The sequence below is a fragment of the Molossus molossus genome, unplaced genomic scaffold (genome assembly GCF_014108415.1).
Source record: "Molossus molossus isolate mMolMol1 unplaced genomic scaffold, mMolMol1.p scaffold_m16_p_6, whole genome shotgun sequence".
NCBI classification, from domain to species: Eukaryota; Metazoa; Chordata; class Mammalia; order Chiroptera; family Molossidae; genus Molossus; species Molossus molossus.
Genome location: NW_023425399.1, coordinates 70,454,609 through 70,478,431, shown reverse-complemented (window position 1 = coordinate 70,478,431; position 23,823 = coordinate 70,454,609). Strand labels below are relative to the sequence as shown.

The following is a 23,823-nucleotide window of genomic DNA, read 5'->3' as shown; positions in this document are numbered from 1 at the left end:
GCCTAAGAGACATAGCAACTCTACCTAATACATAGAAACAAACAGAGAGAGTTAGCCAAAACGAGAAGACAAAGAAACATGTCCCAAAAGAAAGAACAGAACAAAACTACAGGAAAAGAACTAAATGAAACGGAGATGAGCAGTCTAACAGATGCAGAGTTCAAAACACCAGTTATAAGGATGCTCAAGGAAATTAGTAAGAATTTCAAGGAACTTACTGAAGACCTCAAGAGCATAAAAAAAGACCAGTCAGAATTGAAAGATACACTAACTGAAATAAAGAATAATTTACAGGATATCAATAGCACAGTAGGTAAAGCCAAGAAGCAAACCATCAATTTGGAATATAAGGAAGCAAAAAACACCCAATCAGAACAAAGAATCCAAAACAATTGAGGATAGTGTAAGGAGCCTCTGGGACAACTTTAAGCATACTAACATTCGCATCATGGGGGTGCTAGAAGGAGGAGAGAGAAAGCAAGAAATTGAAAACCTATTTGAAAAACAATGACAGAAAACTTCTCTAATTTTATGAAGGAAACAGACATACAAGTCCAGGAAGCACAGACAGTACCAAACCAGATGAATCCCAAGAGGCCCACACCAAGACACATCATCATCAAAATGCAAAAGGTTAAAGACAAAGAGAGAATCTTAAAAGCAGCAAGAGAAAAGCAGTGAGTTACCTACAAAGGAAATCCCATAAAACTGTTAGCTGATTTCTCAAAAGAAACTTTGCAGGCCAGAAGGGAGTGGGAAGAGATATTCAAAGTGATGAAAAGCAAGGACCTATAACCAAGATTACTCTATCCTGCAAAGCTATCATTTAGAATCGATAGACAGATAAAGAGTTTCCCAGACAAGAAAAAGCTAAAGGAGTTCATCACCACCAAACCGTTATTATATGAAATGTTGAAGGGTCTTCTTGAAGAAGAACAAAAACATGAACAATAAAATGGCAATACATATCTATCAACAACTGAATCTACAAACAAAATGAGCAAGCAGAACAGAAACAGACTCACAGATACAGAGAACTTTTTGTGGGTTGCCAGAAGGGAAGGAGTTGGGGGGATGAGCGAAAAAGGTGAAGGGATTAAGGAGTATAAATTGGTTGTTAGACTAAGGAACCTCAAAGAGAAGGGGGAAGGGGAGACGGGAAGAGATAAACCAAAGAACTTATATGTATATATGCATAACCAATGGACACAGACAATAGTGTGGGGAAGGCAGGAAGATGGGGTGGAAGTGGGGAGGAGGGGGTCAATGGAGTAAAAAAAGAGGAACATCTGTAATACATTAAAGATAAGTTTGAAAAGAAAAAAGAATTCAAGCAAGGTTTAGATAAGCAAATTTCATGACTGTAGTTGAACCTAATGAAGATGAATCTGGAAGCTGTATTTAGGCCAAATGTACAGTGGCAAAAATATGTAACTTGGGTTTTAATTTCCAATGATGAATGCAATAATATTCTAAAATGTGTCAAGTGTAACTCAATCCTTACTGTTAAAAATTCAAAAGAATTTTATCTGAGAGAACTTGGTGGCTGGGTAGCTCAATTGGTTGGAGCATTATCCTGCACACCAAAAAGATTGTGGGTTGGATTCCTGGTCAGGGCACATACCTAGATCTTAGGTTCAATTCCTGATTGGGGTGTACAGGAGGCAACCAATCGATGTTTCTCTATCTCTGTCTCCCTTCCTCTCTCTCTCTAAAATCAATAAAAACATATCCTCAGGTGAAGGCTAAAAAAAAAGGAAAAGATATCATGTGTCTGATAAGAAACTGATACACAAAAGTATATTCATAAACTCCTAAAACTCAACCAAAAACACAAACCCAGCCCGGCCGGTGTGGCTCAGTGGTTGAGCATCAACCCATGCACCAAGAAGTCGCCAGTTTGATTCCTGGTCAGGGCATATGCCCAGGTTGTGGGCCCAATCCCCAGTGGGGGGGCATGCAGGAGGCAGCCAATCAATGTTCTCTCTCATCAAAGTTTCTCTCTCTCTCTCCCTCTCACTTCCTCTCTCTCTAAAATCAACAAAGGAAAAATAAATTAATTAATTAATTAAAAATTTTAAAAAGAAACACAGATCCGAAAAATGGCGGCGGAGTGAACGGAGCTACACAGACCGTCTCCCAGAACCAAACTGGAATTACAACTATAACACAGACAAATCGACAGGAAAAAGCAACAGAAAAGCAGCTTGCAAGGACCATACAACGAGGGACACTGACTCCATCCCGGTAGGCTTGCGAAGGCGCGAGACGGGGCTGGGAGCGCACGGTCGGCAGCTCGGCAGCGGCCTTAGCTGTAAGCGGCGCCCGCAGGTTACACTCCCAGGCGGCCCCGCAGCGCAGCCGGGACAGAGGCTGAAACAGCCACAGCCACTCACCTTGGGCTCCGGCGGAGTGAGGGCGGACTGGACTGGAACTGTGTCGGGACACTCGGGGTTTGGAGGGCGCTCAGAACTTTGGCTGAGTGCAGCCACTCAGGACGGTGGCCACATTGCTCCTTCCCAAGGCTCTGGGGAGAGGCAGCAGCCCCTCCCTCGGAGATCCAACCCCACCCTGTGGGCCATTGAAGTGCTAATTGAGGCTCACTAACAACCAGCATCTGCCCCACCCTCCTGAAAGCCCCTTGGCTGAGCACCAGAGGGAGTTTTTCAATCAACTGACAACCCAAAACTGATCAATTAACCAGGACTGCTAGCCTCCAGGCAAAAAGCTAGAGGATAACAGTACGTTTCCTGGGCTGGCAACTTTAACCAGGAAAGTAAGACTTGACAGTGGTGTTCAACGCGGGTCCTCCCTCGCTCATCTAAACACAGGAGAGGGAGCCACAAACAGCAGAACACCAACACCCACAGGGAGAACTTGACAGGCTCCAAAGCCCACAGTGATAGCTAAAATGGTGAAACACAGAAACAGAAGCCAAATGAAAGAGCAAGACACCTCCACCGAAGATGAGATCAATGTGGAGCAATTAGGCATGTTAACAGAGCTAGAATTCAGAGCCATGATCTTGAGGAAGCTGAACAGCATGAGTAAGGACATAGAGACACTGAAAATAAGCCAAATGGAAATTAAAAACCAACAAGAAGAGATAAAAAATGACATATCCGAAATGAAAAACACATTGGAAGGTTTAAAAAGCAGAGTAGGGGAAGCTGAGGACCGGATCAGTGAATTAGAAGACAGGGTAGAAAAAATCAACCAATCAGAAAAACAAAAGGAAAAAACTATTAAAAAACAGGAAGACAGCTTAAGAGAACTATGGGACAACTGGAAACGTAATAATATTCGCATCATAGGAGTCCCCGAAGAAGAAGAAAATGAGCAAGGGATAGAGAATATATTCAAAAAAATAGTGACAGAAAACTTCCCTAATTTGGTGAAGGAAGAAGGCATTCAAGTTCAAGAAGCACAGAGAGTCCCAAGTAAGAAGAACCCAAACAGGCCCACACCAAGACACATAGTAATTAAAATGCCACAAATTAAAGACAAAGAGAGAATCCTAAAAGCAGCAAGAGATAAGCAACAGGTTACCTATAAAGGGAACCCCATAAGGCTCTCAGCTGACTTCTCACAAGAAACACTACAGGCCAGAAAAGAATGGCATGAAGTAATCAAAGTCATGAAAAACAAGAATCTGAATCCAAGACTACTCTACCCAGCAAGGCTATCGTTCAAAATAGAAGATCAAATAAAGAGCTTCCCAGACAAAAAAAAGCTAAGGGAATACATTAGCACCAAACCAGCACTGCAAGAAATGTTAAAAGGACTGCTGTAATTAGCAGTAGAAATGGGAAGAAAAATAGAACCACACTAAACAAAAATGGCAATAAATAAGTACATATCAATAATCACCTTAAACGTAAATGGATTGAATGCTCCCATAAAGAGACACAGAGTAGCTGATTGGATAAGAAAGCATGACTCATCTATATGTTGTTTACAAGAGACCCACCTCTCAACAAAAGACTCACATCGGTTGAAAGTGAAGGGATGGAAAAAAATTTTCCAAGCAAATGGAAAGCAAAAAAAAAGCTGGGGTAGCAATTCTCATATCTGATAAAATAGATTTCAAAATGAAGACCATAACTAGAGACAAAGACGGCCACTACATAATATTGAAAGGATCTATCCAACAGGAAGATATAACCTTGATAAACATATATGCACCCAATATAGGAGCACCAAAATATATTAAAAATCTTCTGGAGGACTTCCAAGGAGAAATCGACAACAATACAATCATAGCAGGGGACTTCAACACCCCGTTGACAGCACTGGATAGATCCTCTAGGCAAAAAATTAGCAAGGAAACAGAGACTCTAAATGAAGCACTAGACCAAATGGATTTAATAGATATCTACAGAGAATTACACCCCAAAACTACAGAATACACATTCTTCTCAAGTGCACATGGAACATTCTCAAAGATAGACCACATGATAGGACACAAACTAAATCTCTACAAGTTCAAGAAGATTGAAATCATATCAAGCATCTTCTCAGATCACAATGGCATGAAACTAGAAATCAATTGCAACAAGAACATGCAAAGACATTTCAACACATGGAGGCTAAATAGCATGTTATTAAACAATGAATGGGTCACCGAGGAGATCAAGGAAGAAATTAAAAATTTCCTGGAAACCAATGAAAATGAACACACAACAACACAAAATCTATGGGATGCAGCGAAAGCAGTTCTGAGAGGGAAGTTCATAGCACTACAGGCCTACCTCAAAAAACAAGAAAAATTTCTAATTGACTGTCTAACCTCACAGCTTAAAGAATTAGAAAGCAAACAAGAAGAAAACCCCAGAGCAAGTAGAAGGAAGGAAATAGTAAAGATCAGAGCAGAAATAAATGACATAGAGACCAAAAAAACAATTCAAAGGATCAATGAAACAAAGAGCTGGTTTTTCGAAAAGATAAACAAGATAGATGGACCCTTAGCTAGACTCACCAAGAAACAAAGAGAGAGAACCCAAATACACAAAATCAGAAATGAAAGAGGAGAAGTAACAACCAACACCACGGAAATACAAAAGATCGTTAACAACTACTATGAACAACTATATGGCAACAAATTCGACAATCTCAGCGAAATGGACAAATTTCTAGAAACACACAGTCTCCCAAAACTATTCCCGGAAGAGATAGAAAACTTGAACAGACCAATAACAACTAAGAAAATTGAAGAGGTAATCAAGACTCTCCCAGCAAACAAAAGCCCAGGCCCAGATGGTTTCACAGGGGAGTTTTACCGAACATTCAGAAAAGAACTAACACCCATTCTCCTCAAACTATTTCAAAAAATTCAAGAAGAAGGAAGACTTCCAACCACATTCTATGAGGCCAGCATAATTCTAATTCCAAAACCAGAAAAAGACACTACGAAGAAAGAAAACTACAGGCCAATATCCCTGATGAACATAGACGCCAAAATCCTGAACAAAATACTAGCAAATCGGATCCAGAAATACATCAAAAAAATTATTCACCACGACCAAGTGGGATTCATTCCAGGGATGCAAGGCTGGTACAATATTCGTAAATCAATAAACGTGATACACCACATAAACAAAATGAAGAATAAAAACCACATGATCATATCAATAGATGCTGAAAAAGCATTCGACAAAATCCAGCATCCATTTCTGATAAAACGCTCAGCAATGTAGGAATAGAGGGATCATATCTCAACATAATAAAGGCCATATATGAAAGACCTACAGCCAACATCATACTCAATGGACAGAAACTAAAAACATTTCCATTAAGAACAGGAACAAGACAGGGATGTCCACTTTCGCCACTCTTATTTAACATTGTACTGGAAGTCTTAGCCACAGCAATCAGACATGAAGAAAAAATAAAAGGGATCCAAATTGGAAAGGAGGAAGTGAAACTGTCATTATTTGCAGATGACATGATATTGTACATAGAAAACCCTAAAGACTCCATCAAAAATCTATTAGACTTAATAAATGAATTTGGCAAAGTAGCAGGATACAAAATTAACGTCAAGAAATCGACGGCATTCTTGTACATCAATGATGAACTCACAGAAAGAGAAACTGAAAAAACAATCCCATTTACCATCGCTCCAAAAAAATTACGATACCTAGGAATAAACTTAACCAAAGAAGTAAAGGACCTATTTGCAGAAAACTACAGGTCATTTAAAAAAGAAATAGAGGAAGATATAAAGAAGTGGAAGCACATACCCTGTTCATGGATTGGAAGAATTAACATCATTAAAATGTCCATACTACCCAAAGCAATCTATAGATTCCATGCAATCCCCATCAAAATACCAACGACATATTTCATAGAACTAGAACAAATACTTCAAAAGTTCATATGGAACCAAAAAAGACCCCGAACAGCCACAGCAATCTTGAAAAAGAAGAACAAAGTTGGAGGGATCACAATACCAGATATCAGGTTATACTACAAAGCGACTGTAACCAAAACAGCCTGGTACTGGCACAAGAACAGGCATATAGACCAGTGGAACAGAACTGAAAACCCAGAAATGGACCCAAGGCAATACGCTCAATTAATATTTGACAAAGGTGGCAAGAGCATACAGTGGAGTAAAGACAGCCTCTTTAATAAATGGTGTTGGGAAAATTGGACAGCTACATGCAAAAAAATGAAACTAGACCATCAACTTACACCATACACAAAAATAAACTCAAAATGGATAAAAGACTTAAATGTGACCCGTGAATCCATAAAAATTCTAGAAGAAAATGTAGGCAACAAAATTTCGGACATCATACGGAGCAGAATTTTCACTGATACATCACCTAAGGCAACAGAAATAAAGGAGAAAATGAACACATGGGACTACATCAAACTAAAAAGCTTCTGCACAGCAAAAGAAACAATCATCAAAATGGAAAGGCAACCCACTGTATGGGAGAACATCATTGCCAATGATGTATCAGATAAGGGGTTAATTTCCAATATATACAGAGTGCTCATACAACTCCACAAAAGGAAGACAAAGAACCCAATTAAAAAATGGGCAGAGGAGCTGAATAGACACCTCTCCAAACAGGACATACAAATGGCCAAGAGACATATGAAGAAATGCTCAACATCACTAATCATCAGAGAGATGCAAATTAAAACAACAATGAGGTATCACCTCACACCTGTCAGAATGGCCGCCATCAACAAATCATCAAACAACAAGTGTTGGCGAGGGTGTGGAGAAAAGGGGACTCACTCTAGTACACTGCTGGTGGGAATGCAGACTGGTGCAGCCGCTATGGAAAACAATATGGTGCTACCTCAAAAAATTAAAAATTGAACTTCCATTTGACCCAGTGATCCCACTGCTGGGAATATACCCTAGGAAGCCTGAAACACCAATCAGGAAGAATATATGTACCCCCATGTTCATAGCAGCACTATTTACAATAGCTAAGATCTGGAAACAGCCCAAGTGTCCACCAGTAGACGAATGGATCAAAAAGCTGTGGTACATATACACAATGGAATACTATGCAGCGGTAAGAAAGAAAGATCTCTTATCCTTTGAGACGACATGGAGGGACCTGGAAAGTATTATCCTAAGTGAAAGAAGCCAAGCAGAGAAGGACAAATACCACATGATCTCACTTATATACGGAATATAATGAACATAACAGTCTGAGGAATACAGTAGACCCAGACACATGGAAGTGGGGCACAGACTGACATCCCTCAGAAGAGGGGATGGGGGGTGGGGGGGGTGGGAAGAGATAAACCACAGAACTTATATGCATGTATGCATGACCAATGGACATGGACAACTAAGCCGGGGACAGGGTGGGGGGGGGTGGGGGTGGGGGGGTGCCAATGGGGTAAAAAGGTAAAATATCTGTAACAAAAAAATAAATAAATAAATAAAAATTTAAAAAAAAAAAACAAAAAAAAAATAAAAAAATAAAAAGAAACACAAACACAATTTTAAAATGAGCAAAGGACATAAACACGCATTTCTCCAAAGATATACAAATGATCAAAAGCTCATCAAAAGATGCTCAATGTCACAAATCGTTAGGGAAATGCAAATGAAAACCACAATAAGATAGTATTCACACCCATTAGGACAGTTATTCAAAAAACAAACAAAAAAACCATAAAATAATAAGTGTTGACTAGGATGTGGAGAAATTGGAACCCTTGTGCATTGCTGGTGGAAATGTGAAATGGTACATATAAAATAACAGAAAATATATATATATATATATTTGTCTCTGCCCCAGGTTCCTGGCACAGAATTTGTAAAATCCTTTAATTCCCTAAGTGATAAGAACACTAGGAATATCTTTTATTCTCATTATTTGTCTTTGACCCTGCCCCTGACAGTGTTCCTAAAAACTGCGTGTAAATTCCTAAGTGATAAGAGCACTAGGAACATCTTTTTTCTAATAGGGTGACCCTAAGTGGGCTCCTGGATGACTCCTGGATTGACACTGGTCACCAGAAAGAACAAGCCATGATTTAAAGGTTGGAATTTACAGCACCCCACCCCAACTTGTCCGGAGGTGAAAAAGGGGCTGGAAATGGAGTTTATAATTGATCATGCCTACATGAGGAAGCATCCAGAAAATCCCAATAGTACACAGTTCAGGGAGCTTTCAGGTTGGTGAACATACCCATACAGGGAGGATGACACACCATAACTCCACGAAGTCAGAAGCTCCTGTGCCAGGATCCTCCCATGCCTTGCCCTTTGTCTTTTCATCTGGCTGTTCATCCTTTATCATATCCTTTAATAAACTGACAAGTCTTTCCCTGAGTTCTGTTACCTGCTCTAGAAAACTAATCAAACCTAAGGAGGGGGTCATAGGAACCTATGATCTATAGAAAATTGATCAGACACACAGATGACAACCTGGGCTTGCAACTGGCATCTTTAGGGCTTGTGGGACTGAGCCCTAAACCTGTGGAATCTGATGCTATCTCTGGATAGACAGTGTCAGAATTGAACTGAATTCTTGAACACCCAGCTGGTGCCAAGGAGAATTACTTAGTGAAGAGAAAAACCTCCATACATTTGGTGACCAGAAGTGTTAGAAGCAAAGTGTTCCATGTGAGTAGTAAAGAAGACTCACAGGGAAGGAAAATACAGCAAGAAAAGAACTGGGTTTTCACCTATATAGAAAGGAAAAAGCTGAGTTATTTTCCTTTCCAGTATATCCACCATGGAAGACAATATGGCAGTTCCTAAAGTTAGAAATAGAATTATCATATGATCCAGTAATTCCACTTCTGGATATATATCCAAAAGAACTGAAAACAGGGACTCAAATACATATTTGTGTACCAATACTCTAATTGTATTATTCACAATAACTAAAAGGTAGAAACAAAACAAATGAATAAACAAAATGTGGTATATACATACAATAAAATATTACTGAACCTTAAAAAGGAATGAAATTCTGATACATGTTGCAACATGGATAAACTTTGTTGACATTATGCTAAGTGAAATAAATCATATAGATACAAAAATAAATATTGGATGGTTCCACTATATGAAACACCTAAAATAGGCAAATTCATAAAGAGAGAGAGTAGAATAGAGGTTACCAGGGGTTAGGGGAAGTGGAGAATGGGAAGTTATTATTTGATGGGTGCAGATTCCACTTGGAATGATGAAAAAGTTCTGGAAATGGGCAATGGTGATACAATAGTGTGAATGCACTTAATGCTGAATTATACACCTAAAAAAAGGTTAAAATGGTAGATTTTATATATATTTTACCACAAAAAAGATAGGGAAAAAATCTGTCATTCCATCACATGAATTCAACATGTGCAAAACTGTTAACTATCATGCCCCCAAAGCCAAATTCCAACCCCGTTTCCTGTTTCAATAGAAGGCGTTTCTTTTTTTTTTTTTTATCCTCACCCAAGGACATTTTTCCATTTTTTGCAGATAGAGTGGGAGGGAGAGAGAGGAAGAGAGAGGGAAACATCGATGTGAAAGGGACACATTGAGTGGCTGCCACCTGCACAACCAACCAGGGCCGGGAACAAACTGCAACCCAGGTACATGCCCTTAGCGGGAACCAAACCTGTGTCTCTCTGGACCGCAGGTGGATGCTCTAACCGCTGAGCCAAACCGGCCAGGGCTAGAAGGTGTTTCTTAAAGTTAAGTTTATAATATTTGTGTATCCCATTTTCTCTCATTTCTTTAACTCCCAGATCTATCTCAATTATCTCTAAGTTCAAGAAATACATCCTTCACACTATTCATGCTTTTTTCTGCCACTATCTTAATAAGTTATTTTAGCTATGGATGATAGGATTTTATAACATAAAATTTTTAAACTTAACCAATATAGCAAAAGTTTACTTATGTTAAATATGTAAAATAGGAGTATATGAAATTTTAATAAAAACTAGTTTAAATAGTTCATTACCATAAAAGTAACAATAAACCAATCCACTACGAAATTCTAACCTTGATCACATGATTGCTTGATTGTTGAGAACATCCTTATTTATATTGTCTGTTTATTTATACTACTTCACATTAATCTTATAACGTTATCAATGAACATTTCACACCTTACCTTCTCATGGTATTCCATAGCATCCAATTCACCTTGATTGAAAACAGCACACCTTTTACGCTTCTAAAGAATAAATTACAGGAAGAAAGTGATATTGCCATCTATCACAATATTAATATTTTGAATTTTTTCTTTATCACATTTTCCATATTGTGCATCTCAGTCTTTAAGACATAATAATTGACTATAAAGGTCAAAATCAGTGCAGATAAAAGATACAAAAGCTTTCCCAAACAATTGTTATTTTTATGACAAATTTAATAGATGATAAAAGGTCACGTCAGCCTTATCTGCTACTAGTAAGAAATAGTACCAAATGATAAAATGTAGCAATAACATCCATGGAACACAAGAAAACTGTGACATTCTATAAAAAGTCACCAGTGTCATCTATCAGCTGATATATATGGTATGATTATTCTGAACTTAATTCATTTCTGAAGAGAAGAACTATCATCTATGTACTATTACCTAAAAAACTTTCTAATATACTCTTCATAGATGTTTATAATTGATCTGGGGGGGGGGAGGTAGATACAAATCAGACATATTAACACTGTTCTATAACTAACAACTTCCATAGCAAAAAATACGTAAAACAGTGCAATACAGAGCAGGGTCTATGTACTTTTTATTGCTGAAACCTCAGTGTTTACATGGCGGCAAACTCCTAGCAGGTTAACAATAAATGTTTGTTGGCTGAATAAATAAATGGACTTAAGGTTAAGCTAACTGCACAATTTGTCATAGCATATCAAAAATAAGGTAAGTTTTACCCAGCCAGCATGGCTGTTGATTGAGCTTCATCCCATGGACTGAGAGGTCCCTGTTCAATTCCCAGTCAGGGTACATGCCCAGGTTGTGGGCTCGATCCCCAGTAGGAGGCACGCAGGAGGCAGCCAATCAATGTTTCTCTTTCACATCAATGTTTCTATGTCTCTCTCCCTTCCTCTGTCTCTAAAAAAAAATCAATAAAAATATTTTTTTAAAAGGGTAAGTTTTGTCAAGATAACATTCATTACATAGGCTCATCTATATTTTTTCTATATTAAAATGAGAAATGTGCCCAATATAGGATATCTAAACAGTAAAAGACAATATCCATACTAGGAAAACTATAAAGTACTTTACATCTGCTTACTATAATTTGCCTGAATTAGTAATAGTAATCATAAATTACCTACATACTATATTACTGAAGGTTCAGAAATAGTTTCTGTGCCTGACACATAGCAGATGACCAATAAATATTTGTTGAAAGAGAAAAAATATATGTACAAGAAGAAAATCACAAGAATATTAAAATTTTTACTTGAGGTACCTATAACAATGTAATACATTATCTCTATTACTTTCCTTATTCTAATTCTCAATATGCCTCTTATTTAATATCTTTCTTCTCTTTACAATTATAAGATCCATAAAGGCAGGGATTGTAGAGCAAAGATTGTTTGCAAATACTTAAAAATTACTCTGGATACACTAAAGCCTTCTTATGCTTTACTCTTTATATTTAGTAAGTCACAAAATATTTGAGATATGGAATAAATTTCTTTAGTTTTCTGTAGAAATATAAAAATGTCTTAAAACTTTCTACCTTCCCAAGAGTAGAAATGGAGATTTCTTTTTTAACACCGTTCATTAGATCTTCATTTTCATTATTTTGTTGGCACTCCTTGTGAACAGCTGAAGTTATATAAGGTTTAGTGATATCAAACAGTTCAGATCGAAAAATATATTGTTGTATGAACACTTCACAACTTCCTCCATCATCATTCTCTGGCTTAGTGGTAGAATCAGAAGCAATAAATTTAGCTGAGGATCCAAAAGAGGACATAGAATCAAGGTGGAGAGAAGTAGAGGGCTCACTTCTACTGCAACAAGGCTCATGATGCTGGTGAACTTGATAGTTTATATTGTTAATGAAAGAAAGATGATCCAGTAACCATCCTGGTGACAGCTGGTGCACCACAGACATTCTCTTCTGTGAAGAAGTAAAACCCAACTTTCCAGGTGAAGTTCTTAAATGTCCTGTACTTCAAAAATATACTTGATACACAAAGGTAGATTTGATGTACAAGTAAATAAATTTGACATGTACACAGAAGAAAATTTAACATTCATGATATACAGCAGGTTTAAGCAAAATTATAATGTTTTAATATAAACTTTTAATATCAGGGCTGACAATCCAAAGTGTTCAGCCAACTTGGCCAAAGATGATCTTATTTCTAGAATCCCAGTTTGATCCTCCTATCTTCCTGGGCCCTGCTTGGTTAAGTCCACATCTTCCAAATCAGAAAGTCACTGAATCCTTAACAGATGAAAAGTGTCCTATCAAAGCAAAGAATACTGTATTACCTATGTGCAATCCACCCTTTAAAATGAGATAAACCTAAAGAAGGTCACAATATCTGGTGGAGTTGTTGGCAAAGCAACTCTTGCTTTTTTAAACTATATTTGCCATAGGAAGTCAGCCCATTCTCTAGTATCATTGCCCTACTTAACCACTTGTACCAATGAAGTGCAAAAAGGGTAAAAGCAAGGCAAAATGCAATTTTAACAGCACAACAGAAGCCCTAAACCATAGTAAAACTGCAAGGTTACAGAGTCCAGATCTGTATCTGGAGCAGCCCTCCTGCAGCAATTACATTTTTCAGAACTTCCTAATCTTTTCTCAAGATGGTTTTCAGTTCTGAATATTGCTTACTCAATCTAGTGTAGTGGAGCACCGAAGAGGGGGAACAAAATAAGAACTATATAAGTGACTAATAGCATGGTTAATACTAGTAACATTTAGATTCAAACTTTTAACTCCGTGTATTAACTTTGGGACCACGACAGCTAAGCTATTCCATCTCACTGAGCCACAACTGCACCATTTTTATATGACACGTCGGAGGGCAGTTTAGAGAATTTAATGTGATAACTCACATGAAGTGCTGTGCAGAGCCTAACACAAAGATAGTGCGCAAATAAATGCTATTGGTGCCTTGGCCGGTGTAATCAGTGGTTAGAGCATCGACCATCCTCCAAAGGGGTCGCCGGTCCGATTCCCAGTCACTGGCAGTACCTGGGTTGCAAGTTCATCCCTGGTCTCCCATGAGGATTAACAAAATAAAAATGCTGTTGGTAAATTTAGTACTGATCCTCCCTTCAGAGTCTCCACTTGTGGTGAGGAGGTCCTGTAATGGCTAGTGAGGGCTAGAAATTTAGATAGGAAGACTGAAACTCAGGAGGGATGGCATGGCCAAAATTACAGCTCTATAGTTAGTGGCACAACTGCTGCAGGACCCGGGTATCCTGACTTTGGCTCTGAGCTCTTCATCCATCCCCACCATTCTCTAGTTATTAGGCAGTGTTTGTCTCTGAGTTCAAACTCAGAAAAGCGGGAGTGTCCTATTTATTTTAGCAATCAATCCACGCTCACTGCACCTCCAACTCTCCCCTACTTCTCTGCTTCATACCAGCCTCACCCCTAACCACTTGAATTCCTCCTAGCTTCTCACAGGACACCACCAGACCAGAGGGTCATAAAATCCTAGCAAGCCAATTCTGAACCCGAACCTTGGGAGGCCACACCGGCGCGATCTTGGGAACCGACTGCGACCAAACTCAGTAGTTACTATCTCCTACTTCACCGCTTCCCTTGTTAGAAAAGTGCACGCCGCCTTCCCAGACTTGCATCACGAAAAGACCACCCATCTAAACAGTGATCATGAAAGACACCCCTTTCGTCCAAAAGGGGAAATGGATCCTTCTTCTCTAAGAGTCAACAGGCGCGGCCATGTTGCTGTACGGACAAAGCATTTCCAGGGCAATTCAGCGTGCTCTGCCCGCTACTCAGCAACTTAGAGCACTCAGGTCTTCAGAGCTAAACTTAGGGGTTGGACTAGCCTTCGTAGGGGACGCTTACAGTGCCCGAGAGACGCCAGCGTGCCCGGCGAGACGGCGGGGAGCGACACACCTGCACGACACATATTGCCCGCGACGAGTCGCTCTGCGTGAGGTGCGCACGCGCGGGCGCGTGATGACGTAAGATCAGCGGAGATTTTAAAATTCTAACGGCGCGGGTGGGTGGACCGAGGGCCTGGTGTTTTGGCGGTTATCGTTCTGTGTAGCCGGTAATTGCACGGTTTATAGAAATTTGGTGTCTGGAACCCGTCAGAAAGCTGGAAGAAAGGTAAGTAATTACTTTGGGTTAATTCTGTGGCAGCAGAACTGGTCTGGAGGGAAAAGGCGATAGCGCTCACAACTTAGAGGCCCTGCGGAGCAATACTTTAATGTCTGCTGTTGCGGGAAGCCTCCCGCCGAACCTGCGAGGCGCTCGTTTTCTGGAGTCCAGTCAATTTCTACTGGCAGAGATTTCCCAGGGTAAAAAGGGATGGCGTAGGGGGACGCTGATGGGGAGAGGCTGGAGACCGGAAAGGGGGAAGAATTGATGGGAGCAGGGAAAGGAACTGTGTGGTGTGTTTGAGATGCTAGTGTAACATCCTGCGGACCGTGTAAGTACGGCTGGAAGCCCATTTTATATCTTAAGAGTACATTTCAAGTACTGATTGGGAGTGGGCATATGGGTTAGAGTAGAAAAGTTAATTAATGCAGAAGCGTGTATTAAAGAAGAAATACATGTTCAAACCAAGAGTTGACAAGAAAAAAAAAATTATGAGATGTTCTAAATTAAATCACAGCAGCCAGAGAGTGAGCGAAACAGGACAGTTAGCCTGTTGATAGGTGTGGACCAACTAAAAAAGACTGCTCAGATTCATCTATGTTTGTGGGAATTCAGGATTAACTCCCTGAGAAAAGAGTATTTTGAAGAAACAATGGAACTTGACTGCATTTCTGAGGAAAAATAGAATAGTTGGTGCTTAATAGTGCCACCTGGAAATATTTTTTTAATACTGAATTCATGAATGCAGGTCATAAGCATGAAGCGCAGTTCAGTTTCTACCGGTGGTGCTGGCCGCCTCTCTATGCAGGAGTTAAGATCCCAAGACTTCAATAAACAAGGTCTCTATACCCCTCAAACGTAAGTATCTCATGCCTTAACATCTTGGACAAAGAAATCTGTAAAGGTGGTTAATACAAACTGTAGTATAAGTGACGTGGTCATGAATCTTGTCTGCTCCCAGTGGCACCTAATTTTGGGTCAGCAAAAGCTAAAAGTGGGCATATTACTAACATGGTGTGTTTTATCTTCATTTGTTACTTAAACCTCAAAGCCATGTTTTTTGCCAAGGCAATTGCTAAAATTAATTCCCTTCAGCATTCGTTGTTTTTTCCCTCTTTGTTCTAGAGCTGCTTGTTTGAGCAGGCTCTGTGCAATAACTTTCAAGTTACTGAGGTGTATTCAACTAGCAAAGTTTATTTGCTCTGACAATAAGCTGCAGTTTAGTAGCAGCCTACAGAACATCACTTCTCCAAACTATTTTCTCAAGATTCACTGGAAAAGGGTGTCCAAAAGAACTTGTTATCACAAACTTGTTTTTCCCTAAGAATGGTTTTCTTCCAATTAAAAGAGGGCTATTAGTAAGCCACTTTTAGAGCTGCATCAATCCTTCCCGAATACCAAGTGACAAAAAAAAAAATTGTCTTTTCATCTAGCCATGCTGCTAGTGGTTAAGACTTTATGTCCCTGGACCTGGTCTTTTTTGCTAGCGATGGCCTAATCCTTTATTTTCAAAAAAGACTTTCAGCTATGAAATTAACATTTTTTGTTTAATACAAGGTACAACTGTTCTTAAGTTGTTTAGGTTAACATAGTATGAGCCTTGCTACTTTTAAAAATTTGAAATTTTTTTTTCTTCTTAAGTCAGAAAAATTTTTTGTACTGTTGCACGTTACTTAGGTCAAAAGATTTATCTTGAACTGTATTAGAAACAAAAAGGCTACTACTGTCAATGTTTTGGGTCTGTAATTTAGATAATGTTTGCTAACTGTGTTCTGATATAGACTAGGTCTCCACAAAATTTTTAATGTGGCTATCATCCTTTGATTGAAAATATCTGCTTTTAAGTTTTTTTCTTTTCCTTTAAAGTTGTCATCCATAAATGTCTACATTTTAAGATTACTGAAATAATATAGATAATGGTTTCTTTTCAGCTTGTTAAGATTTTAGCATTATAACTTAAACTATATTAGCCTATTCCATTTATTACAGTTATGATTGCTGCTAAAAGTTTTCATAATTTTGAATTATTTTTATAGGTAATAGGGAAGAGGTTTGGTTCTGACATATTTCCAAAAGTTTCTTGAACTAATATTTTTTATATTTATCTTAAAGAGTTTGTTTTTCTCCTTTTCTTAAAGCAAAGAGAAACCACCCTTTGGAAAGTTGAATATAAGCAAACCTACATCTGAAAGAAAAGTCTCTGTATTTGGTAAAAGGTAATGATCTTTTTTATTAGTTCTAATGAAGGGATTCTTAAAACCACGCATTGGGCTAAATGCTCTTTGAGTACAAAAAATTAGATAGCATGGTCTCTTTCAAGAGAAAGTTTTAATCTAGTTTTCCTCTATTTTAAATGGTGATATCTGCTTTAGATGATGCTAAAAGATATATCAGCATAGTCAGACTACTATTTCATTGTTACAAGTGAATGAATAGTGAATTAAAAATTCTATACCTGGCTTTCAGATACTATGGAATCATAACAGTTAAAATTAGGAGGAACCATCATCTAGTTCAACATTTTTTATACACTTAAATATTAAGGACGCCAAAGACCTTTTATTTTGAGGACTACATCTGTTTATATTAATCATATTAAAAATCAAAACTGAGAAAACTTTAAAATATGTATTAATTCAACTTAGAATAACAACTTATTACATGTTAACATAAATAACATGCTCTTAAATTTCTAAAATAAAATTTTTTTAGCCTCATTTGAGGACATTTTTCCAGTTTTTGTTCAGATAGAGTGGGAGGGAGAGAGGGGAAGAGACAGAGAGAGAGAGAAGCATCGACATGAAAGGGACACATCGATTGGCTGCCTCCCACACGACCCAACCAGGGCTGGGGACAAACTGCAACCGAGGTTCGTGCCCTTAGCAGAAACCAAACCCAGATATTGTTGTTGGCTCTATTTTATAGAGAAGGAAATTAAAGCACAGAGAATTTACCCAAAGTCATACAACTAGTAATAGAGACGGAATTTAAAACAACAGACTATGGTTCTAGATGCTATGCTCTTAAACTATAAGTTGAATGATACAGTATTTTGATTGGGAAATTCTCTTATGGTTAGAAAAGATTTTAGTGTAGTTTTGTATAGAATAAGAGCTGAGTCTATACAGGTATTCCTTTTGTGGTAATATGTATTAAAGGTTAATCAATAGCAGTATGAAGAAAAGTGGTTCTCAAAATAGCAAATTCTGAAGGGAAAAATTAGCTGATTAATCAGGGCAATGGAGTGAGAATGCCCAAACTAAAGAACTCTAGAGCCTTGGCAACAGAGAACTTGAAAGCAGCAAACAAACTTGCAGGGAGAAATAAAGTTTTGATTGACAAAGTTCAGATATTATAGAAAAGTTCATTGTACAGTAATCCCTAAGTATCCTCAAGAGATTAGTTCCAGGACCCCCTGCAGATACCAAAATCTGCATATGTTCAAGTCCCATCCTCTCATCTACTCTAGATAATCTGTAGATTACTTATAACATCTAATACAATGTAAATTCTGTGTAGATAGTTGTTATATGATATTTAGGGAACAGTGATGAGGAATATTTCTGTACATGTTCAGTACAGACACAACCATCATGGACCTAACTACACAGTACATGTCATCAACAAAACACTTTTTGTTATTAATATTTTCTGTCCATGGTTGATTGAAATGTGGATGTGGAACCCACAGATATGGAAGACCATTTGTAACTCGGTTTTATGCATCTGTCTAATAAAGAAAATTATTTCAAGGATATTTAGTAAAACTGCAGTTGTGAGGTAAATTGGGCCACATAGGCAAAAGGAACCATTATAAAGATTTAAATAAGGTTTTTCTTTGGGACAGGGCCTTGGAATGGAACATATATGCGGTAGCCATTAATGATTAAAAAATAGCAACATAGCCCTGGATGGTTTGTCTCAGCAGTTAAGAGTGTCGGCCTGCAGACCAAAGAGTCCTGGGTTTGATTCTGGCCAAGGGCATGTACCTTGGTTGTGGTTCATCCCCAGCCCTGGTTGGGGTCATGCAGGTGGCAACCAATCAATGTGTTTCTCTCATATCGATGTTTCTCCCTCTCTCTCTCTCCCTCCCACTCTGTTTGAAGATAAATGTAAAAATATCCTCGGGTGAGGATTTAAAAAAAATAAAAATAGCAACATGTATATTTATGATAAATTAGCAATCAGACACATAATATTGTATGACATAAAAATGTTCATGAACAACCTATTTAACATCTCAAAGGCAGTTTTTCCATAAGAAATAATGGCAAATAAAGGGTTTGGGAGCAAAGGAGCAATCATGGAGGGCTAAATACGATAGCTAAAGGACTTGGATTATTGAATAGACTTGAAGAACTGTTGGTGCAGAAGATCTAGTGGGCTCAAAATGCACATCCTTAGAGTATGGATCTAGTGCAAAGCACCAGAAGTATATTTTTCTCTTTATACTTTACTCTTTGTTATTTGCTCTTTTGTTCTGCTTTGAAGAGAGTTCTCTTTAATTAAATAAAAATTAGAGAATTGTTGAACTTGAATGTCTGATGCTGATGTTAAAATATAAAATCACTTTGAAATAATTTGATCACAGAAGGACATAGTTTTGACAGATTTTTAAAAATTTCTTCAGAACTAGTGGACCTGGATCCCGGAATAGTCAATTTGGTATATTTTCCTGTTCTGAAAAAATCAAGGACCCAAGACCACTTAATGACAAAGCATTCATTCAGCAGTGTATTCGACTACTCTGTGAGGTATTTTATAATTTTAAATAGCCTAAATTGTGAGTGTTTTCTTAAGTATTTTCCAATAATTTTTCTATTATAAAATGTTTGCCATTTCATAAAAATTATTATAGTTTCTTACAGAAAATGGTTATGCACATAATGTATCCATGAAATCTCTACAAGCTCCTTCTGTTAAAGACTTCCTGAAGATCTTCACTTTTCTTTATGGTTTCCTGTGCCCTTCATATGAATTTCCTGACACAAAGTTTGAAGAAGAGGTTCCAAGAATCTTTAAAGGGCTTGGGTTTGTATGTTATATTTCTTATTAACCTAGACAGAATGTTGGAACATAGAGAAGAATCAAACTCAAAAAATTTGTAAAGATTTTGAGTTAAGAGAAATAATATATTTTAAGATGGTCACTGTGGGTAACATATGTAGGATGACTTGAATGACTATTTGAAGGTTATTACCTAACTACAGATGGTAGATCATAAGGCCCTAAACTACTGAAGTGACAGGGAATCAATAGGATGAGCTAGATACCACAGAATTTTTAGAAGCAGAAAAGACAGAATTGAAGGCCCTGTGAAAATGGGATGAGATGAAGTTAAAAAGCTGTGTAGAGGAAGTGGGGAGGAATGGATTTGAGAATGAGGAGTTGCATACATGCGGTTTATTTGAGATGCATTTAAGTTGAGGGGACAGACAGTCTTTTAGGAGAGAAGTTCAGCATGTTGGATGTAAATCAAGTTCTGCAGCTTAGGGGATAAATGTGCATAGTAATCTGCAGAGAAGAAAATAAAAAATGTACATAATCATTTGAGAGTAAGATGACTAAGGACAGAATCTAAATAAGCCAAGACTGTTGGTGTATATGTGCAAGTTTTTTAATATAACTTCTTGTTTAATTTAGACATTTTTACAAAATTAGCTTATTAAGTTAGCTTTTTTTTTTTTTTTTTCCCATAGGTATCCTTTTGCATTATCCAAAAGCTCCATGTATACAGTGGGGGCCCCTCATACGTGGCCTCACATTGTGGCAGCCTTGGTTTGGCTAATAGACTGCATTAAGGTATTTGATTTTTCATTTTAAAATGTAAAAGATTTTTTTTCCCTTGAGGTATTTTTTTTCTCTCTCCTAATCTTGCTTTTGCCAGTTATCTTAAAGTCTGCATCAGTTTTCATTTTTCAAAGCACATTTGATTTTAAATTCTTCAAACTATTAATACATAATTTCAAGGTGATTCTTTGTTTTTATGAGATTTTATAGCTCAAAAAAAGGAAGTCAGTAGGAAATTACTTCCCCCATAATATTTCTTTCCTTTTTAAAATTAAAATCCATATTTATTGCAAAACATTTGGAAGATACAGAAAAGCATACACAGAAAGTGATATACCCATATCCCACAACTCAGAGACAACATAAACATTTCATTGAGATACAGTTTTCAAGGTACATTTTTGCTGTGAAAATTATGCATATTTTAAAACTTTTGATGCATAGTGAGAAATTTCCATTCAGAAAACTTGCACCAGTTAAAAGCTTCTCAACATTGCATAAGCACACCAATTTTCCCTTACCATAAGCATTATTGCTTTAAAATCTGTACCCATTTAGAAAGTGAAAAATGGGCCTGTTTTTTTGTTGAGTTTTTTTTATTTATTTTTGTTATTTTCCCTCCACTGATTCCTCCCTCCCCGCCCTGTCCCCAGCTTTGTTGTCCATGTCCATTGTTCATGCACACATGCATATAAGTTCTGTGGTTTATCTCTCCCCCACCACCCCCTCTTCTGGGGATTGTCAGTCTGTACCCCATTCCTCAGACTGTTATGTTCATTATATTCCACAAATAAGTGAGATCACATGATACTTGTCTTTCTCTGTTTGGCTTGTTTTGCTTAGGATGATACTTTTCAGGTCCCTCCATGTCATCTCAAAGGATAAGAGATCTTTCTTTCTTACAGCTGCATAGTACTCCATTGTGTATATGTACCACAGCTTTTTTATCCATTCGTCTACTGATGGACATTTGGGCTGTTTCTGGATCTTAGAGATATTGTAAATAGTGCTGCTACAAACATGGGGGTACATAAATTCTTTCTGATTGGTGTTTCAGGCTTCTTAGGGTATATTCCTAGTAGCGGGATCACTGGGTCAAATGGAAGTTCAATTTTTAATTTTTTGAGGTAACACCATATTGTTTTCCATGGTGGCTGCACCAGTCTGCATTCCCACCAGCATTGTACTAGAGTGAGTCCCCTTTTCTCCACACCCTCGCCAACACTTGTTTGATGATTTGTTGATGGCGGCCAAAAATGGGCCTGTTTTAATATATATATATATTATTAAAACGATTATGTTTTCATATGGTTTGTCATAACTTGTTTGTTTATATATTTAGTCTATTTTATATATCATTATTTGCTCCTGCTATGAATTTGAACCTTTATATATTGAATTTATGTATTAAGCTTATCAATGTTTTTAATAATTGACAGCATGATAATTTTTATATTTGCATTTTTTTTCAAACTTGAACATTTTTCACATTATTGCTGCCTATTCATGTCTTTTGATTTTTTCTAATTTGTAAACACCATTTTGTATATCAAAAATAGTCAAATTGGCTCTTATATATAGGATGCAATTTTTTTTCCGTATTTACTCCTGGTCTACATACTATATTTTGCTGTTGAGAGGTGTAAATTTTTATTTAGTCTAATGCAGTTTCTTTTTATAGTTTCTGAGTTTCCTGCTGTACTTAGTGCTAGAATACTTAAAACCAATATTGTCCCCCCAGCATTCTCTTGCCCATCAGCTAGCTCTTAACTAACTGCAGTCAGGCACTGGGTTGATGGATTTTGACCCAGCAGACATTCTGGTACATTCAACGCCCCAAATGTTAAATAAGAGTGGAAATTCATTACCATAGACCATTAATGCAACTCAAGTTTTACTGAATTTTATATATAGCATTTATGTATTCCATTTCTTTCTCCTTAGTGATACCCATGGACATTGGGTAACCACCTCTCTACTCCCACTATCAAATGCCTCTGTTGTCAATAGAACACTACCCTTTTTTGCCTAAGCAGCTTATGTTATAATGTGGTTGGGAAACAGCATTTCCACAGTGACTACAGGGAGTCATGGGATATCTATTGCAGCTTCTATCTGCAAGTGAGCTCTTGAGATGCCTCCAAGTTTATTGTATAAATTAAAGTCTTCTTCCTATCTTGATTTGATTAAGGTGGTGAGACTCTCTACTCAGATCCTGTATTGAGGCCTAGGATAAGAAAATTTAATGAAATCTTTTCAGTAAAAACCACGTTTTTCTTTTACACTCCTAATGCATAGTCCTTTTCTTAGAAACTTAATGTTCATTATACTAGACATACATTTATATCTTTACATTTTATTTTCTTTGTTTTTCATTTTGAAGGGGTATATTTTTAAAACAAGTTATAAATACAATATTTCAAAAAGAATTTCTATGCCTTAAAAACCTGTAGTTATTTTTTGCTTAGCTTATAAATTATAAACATCTGAATGTTTTTGCTGTAAATTATTATCTGTAATCACTTTCAAGCTTAAACAATTGTACTTTCGAAGATTTTATATTGTAAAATTCAACCTAAATTTCATATGTATACATACTGAAGGAGTCAGTAGATAACATTTAAGCACCAAAATTGAGTACACATACAAGAGAGATCGTTATTGGTTCACCTTTTATATTTTGGATTCTCAGAATTGAATTAAAATGGATGTATATGCTCTCAGTGGGTTAATAATGTAAAGATCAGCATATTTTTCTCTGTAGAATAGAACTAAATATGGAACTCACTCTTTTAATCCTAAGTGATTTAGCTACTAAAATATCTACAGGATTATATATTAAGGCTCAATAAAATAATCTCTGAAGAGACTTTAAAGCATGAGCAATGTAAATGCATCTAAAAAGGAGTAAAAACAACTGACAAAACATGAGAGCTCTGTGTTATTCTCATAAACTTAATATGTTGCTTGTGTACTAATTAGTTACATACTGCCATGAAAGAAAGCTCACCTATATTTGATGATGGCCAGCCTTGGGGAGAAGAAACTGAAGATGGAATTATGTATAATAAGGTAACTCTTATTACCATAAACATTAGAGTTATCTTGATATTATTAACTAAATGTGTAACTATTAAAAGTAATATGTTCTTTTGTAGAGCTTGTCTTTTACTTCCTGAAAAACTTCTAAAATTGATTTTTTTAAATAGTAGTCAATGGATTTACTCTTGGAGTCATATTGTAAATTACTGAAATTAA

At 37.2% G+C, this 23,823-nt stretch overlaps 2 protein-coding genes across 4 annotated transcripts in view; one reads left to right on the top strand and one right to left on the bottom strand.

Moving 5' to 3' along the window:
- METTL4 (methyltransferase like 4) overlaps window positions 1-12,935 on the bottom strand; it is a 44,561-nt gene extending 31,626 nt beyond the window's left edge. For both annotated transcript variants that reach the window (XM_036245851.1, XM_036245852.1), the window contains exons 1-2: window positions 12,199-12,935; window positions 10,602-10,664 (exon numbers count right to left, since the gene is read on the bottom strand). In XM_036245851.1, the coding sequence (XP_036101744.1) occupies window positions 10,602-10,664; window positions 12,199-12,579 (444 nt within the window). In that variant the 5' untranslated portion in view covers window positions 12,580-12,935. The remainder of the gene's footprint in view (window positions 1-10,601; window positions 10,665-12,198) is intronic.
- A 1,782-nt stretch (window positions 12,936-14,717) lies between these two features.
- Window positions 14,718-23,823, top strand: part of NDC80 (NDC80 kinetochore complex component) — a 47,885-nt gene continuing 38,779 nt past the window's right edge. The window contains exons 1-7 of one of the 2 annotated variants that reach the window (XM_036245737.1): window positions 14,718-14,784; window positions 15,524-15,633; window positions 16,914-16,991; window positions 19,406-19,529; window positions 19,634-19,806; window positions 20,475-20,577; window positions 23,548-23,637. In XM_036245737.1, coding sequence (XP_036101630.1) covers window positions 15,533-15,633; window positions 16,914-16,991; window positions 19,406-19,529; window positions 19,634-19,806; window positions 20,475-20,577; window positions 23,548-23,637 — 669 coding nt within the window. In that variant the 5' untranslated portion in view covers window positions 14,718-14,784; window positions 15,524-15,532. Of the gene's footprint in view, window positions 14,785-14,851; window positions 14,976-15,523; window positions 15,634-16,913; window positions 16,992-19,405; window positions 19,530-19,633; window positions 19,807-20,474; window positions 20,578-23,547; window positions 23,638-23,823 lie in introns of those variants that run through there. The other variant, XM_036245739.1, reaches the window with a different exon arrangement.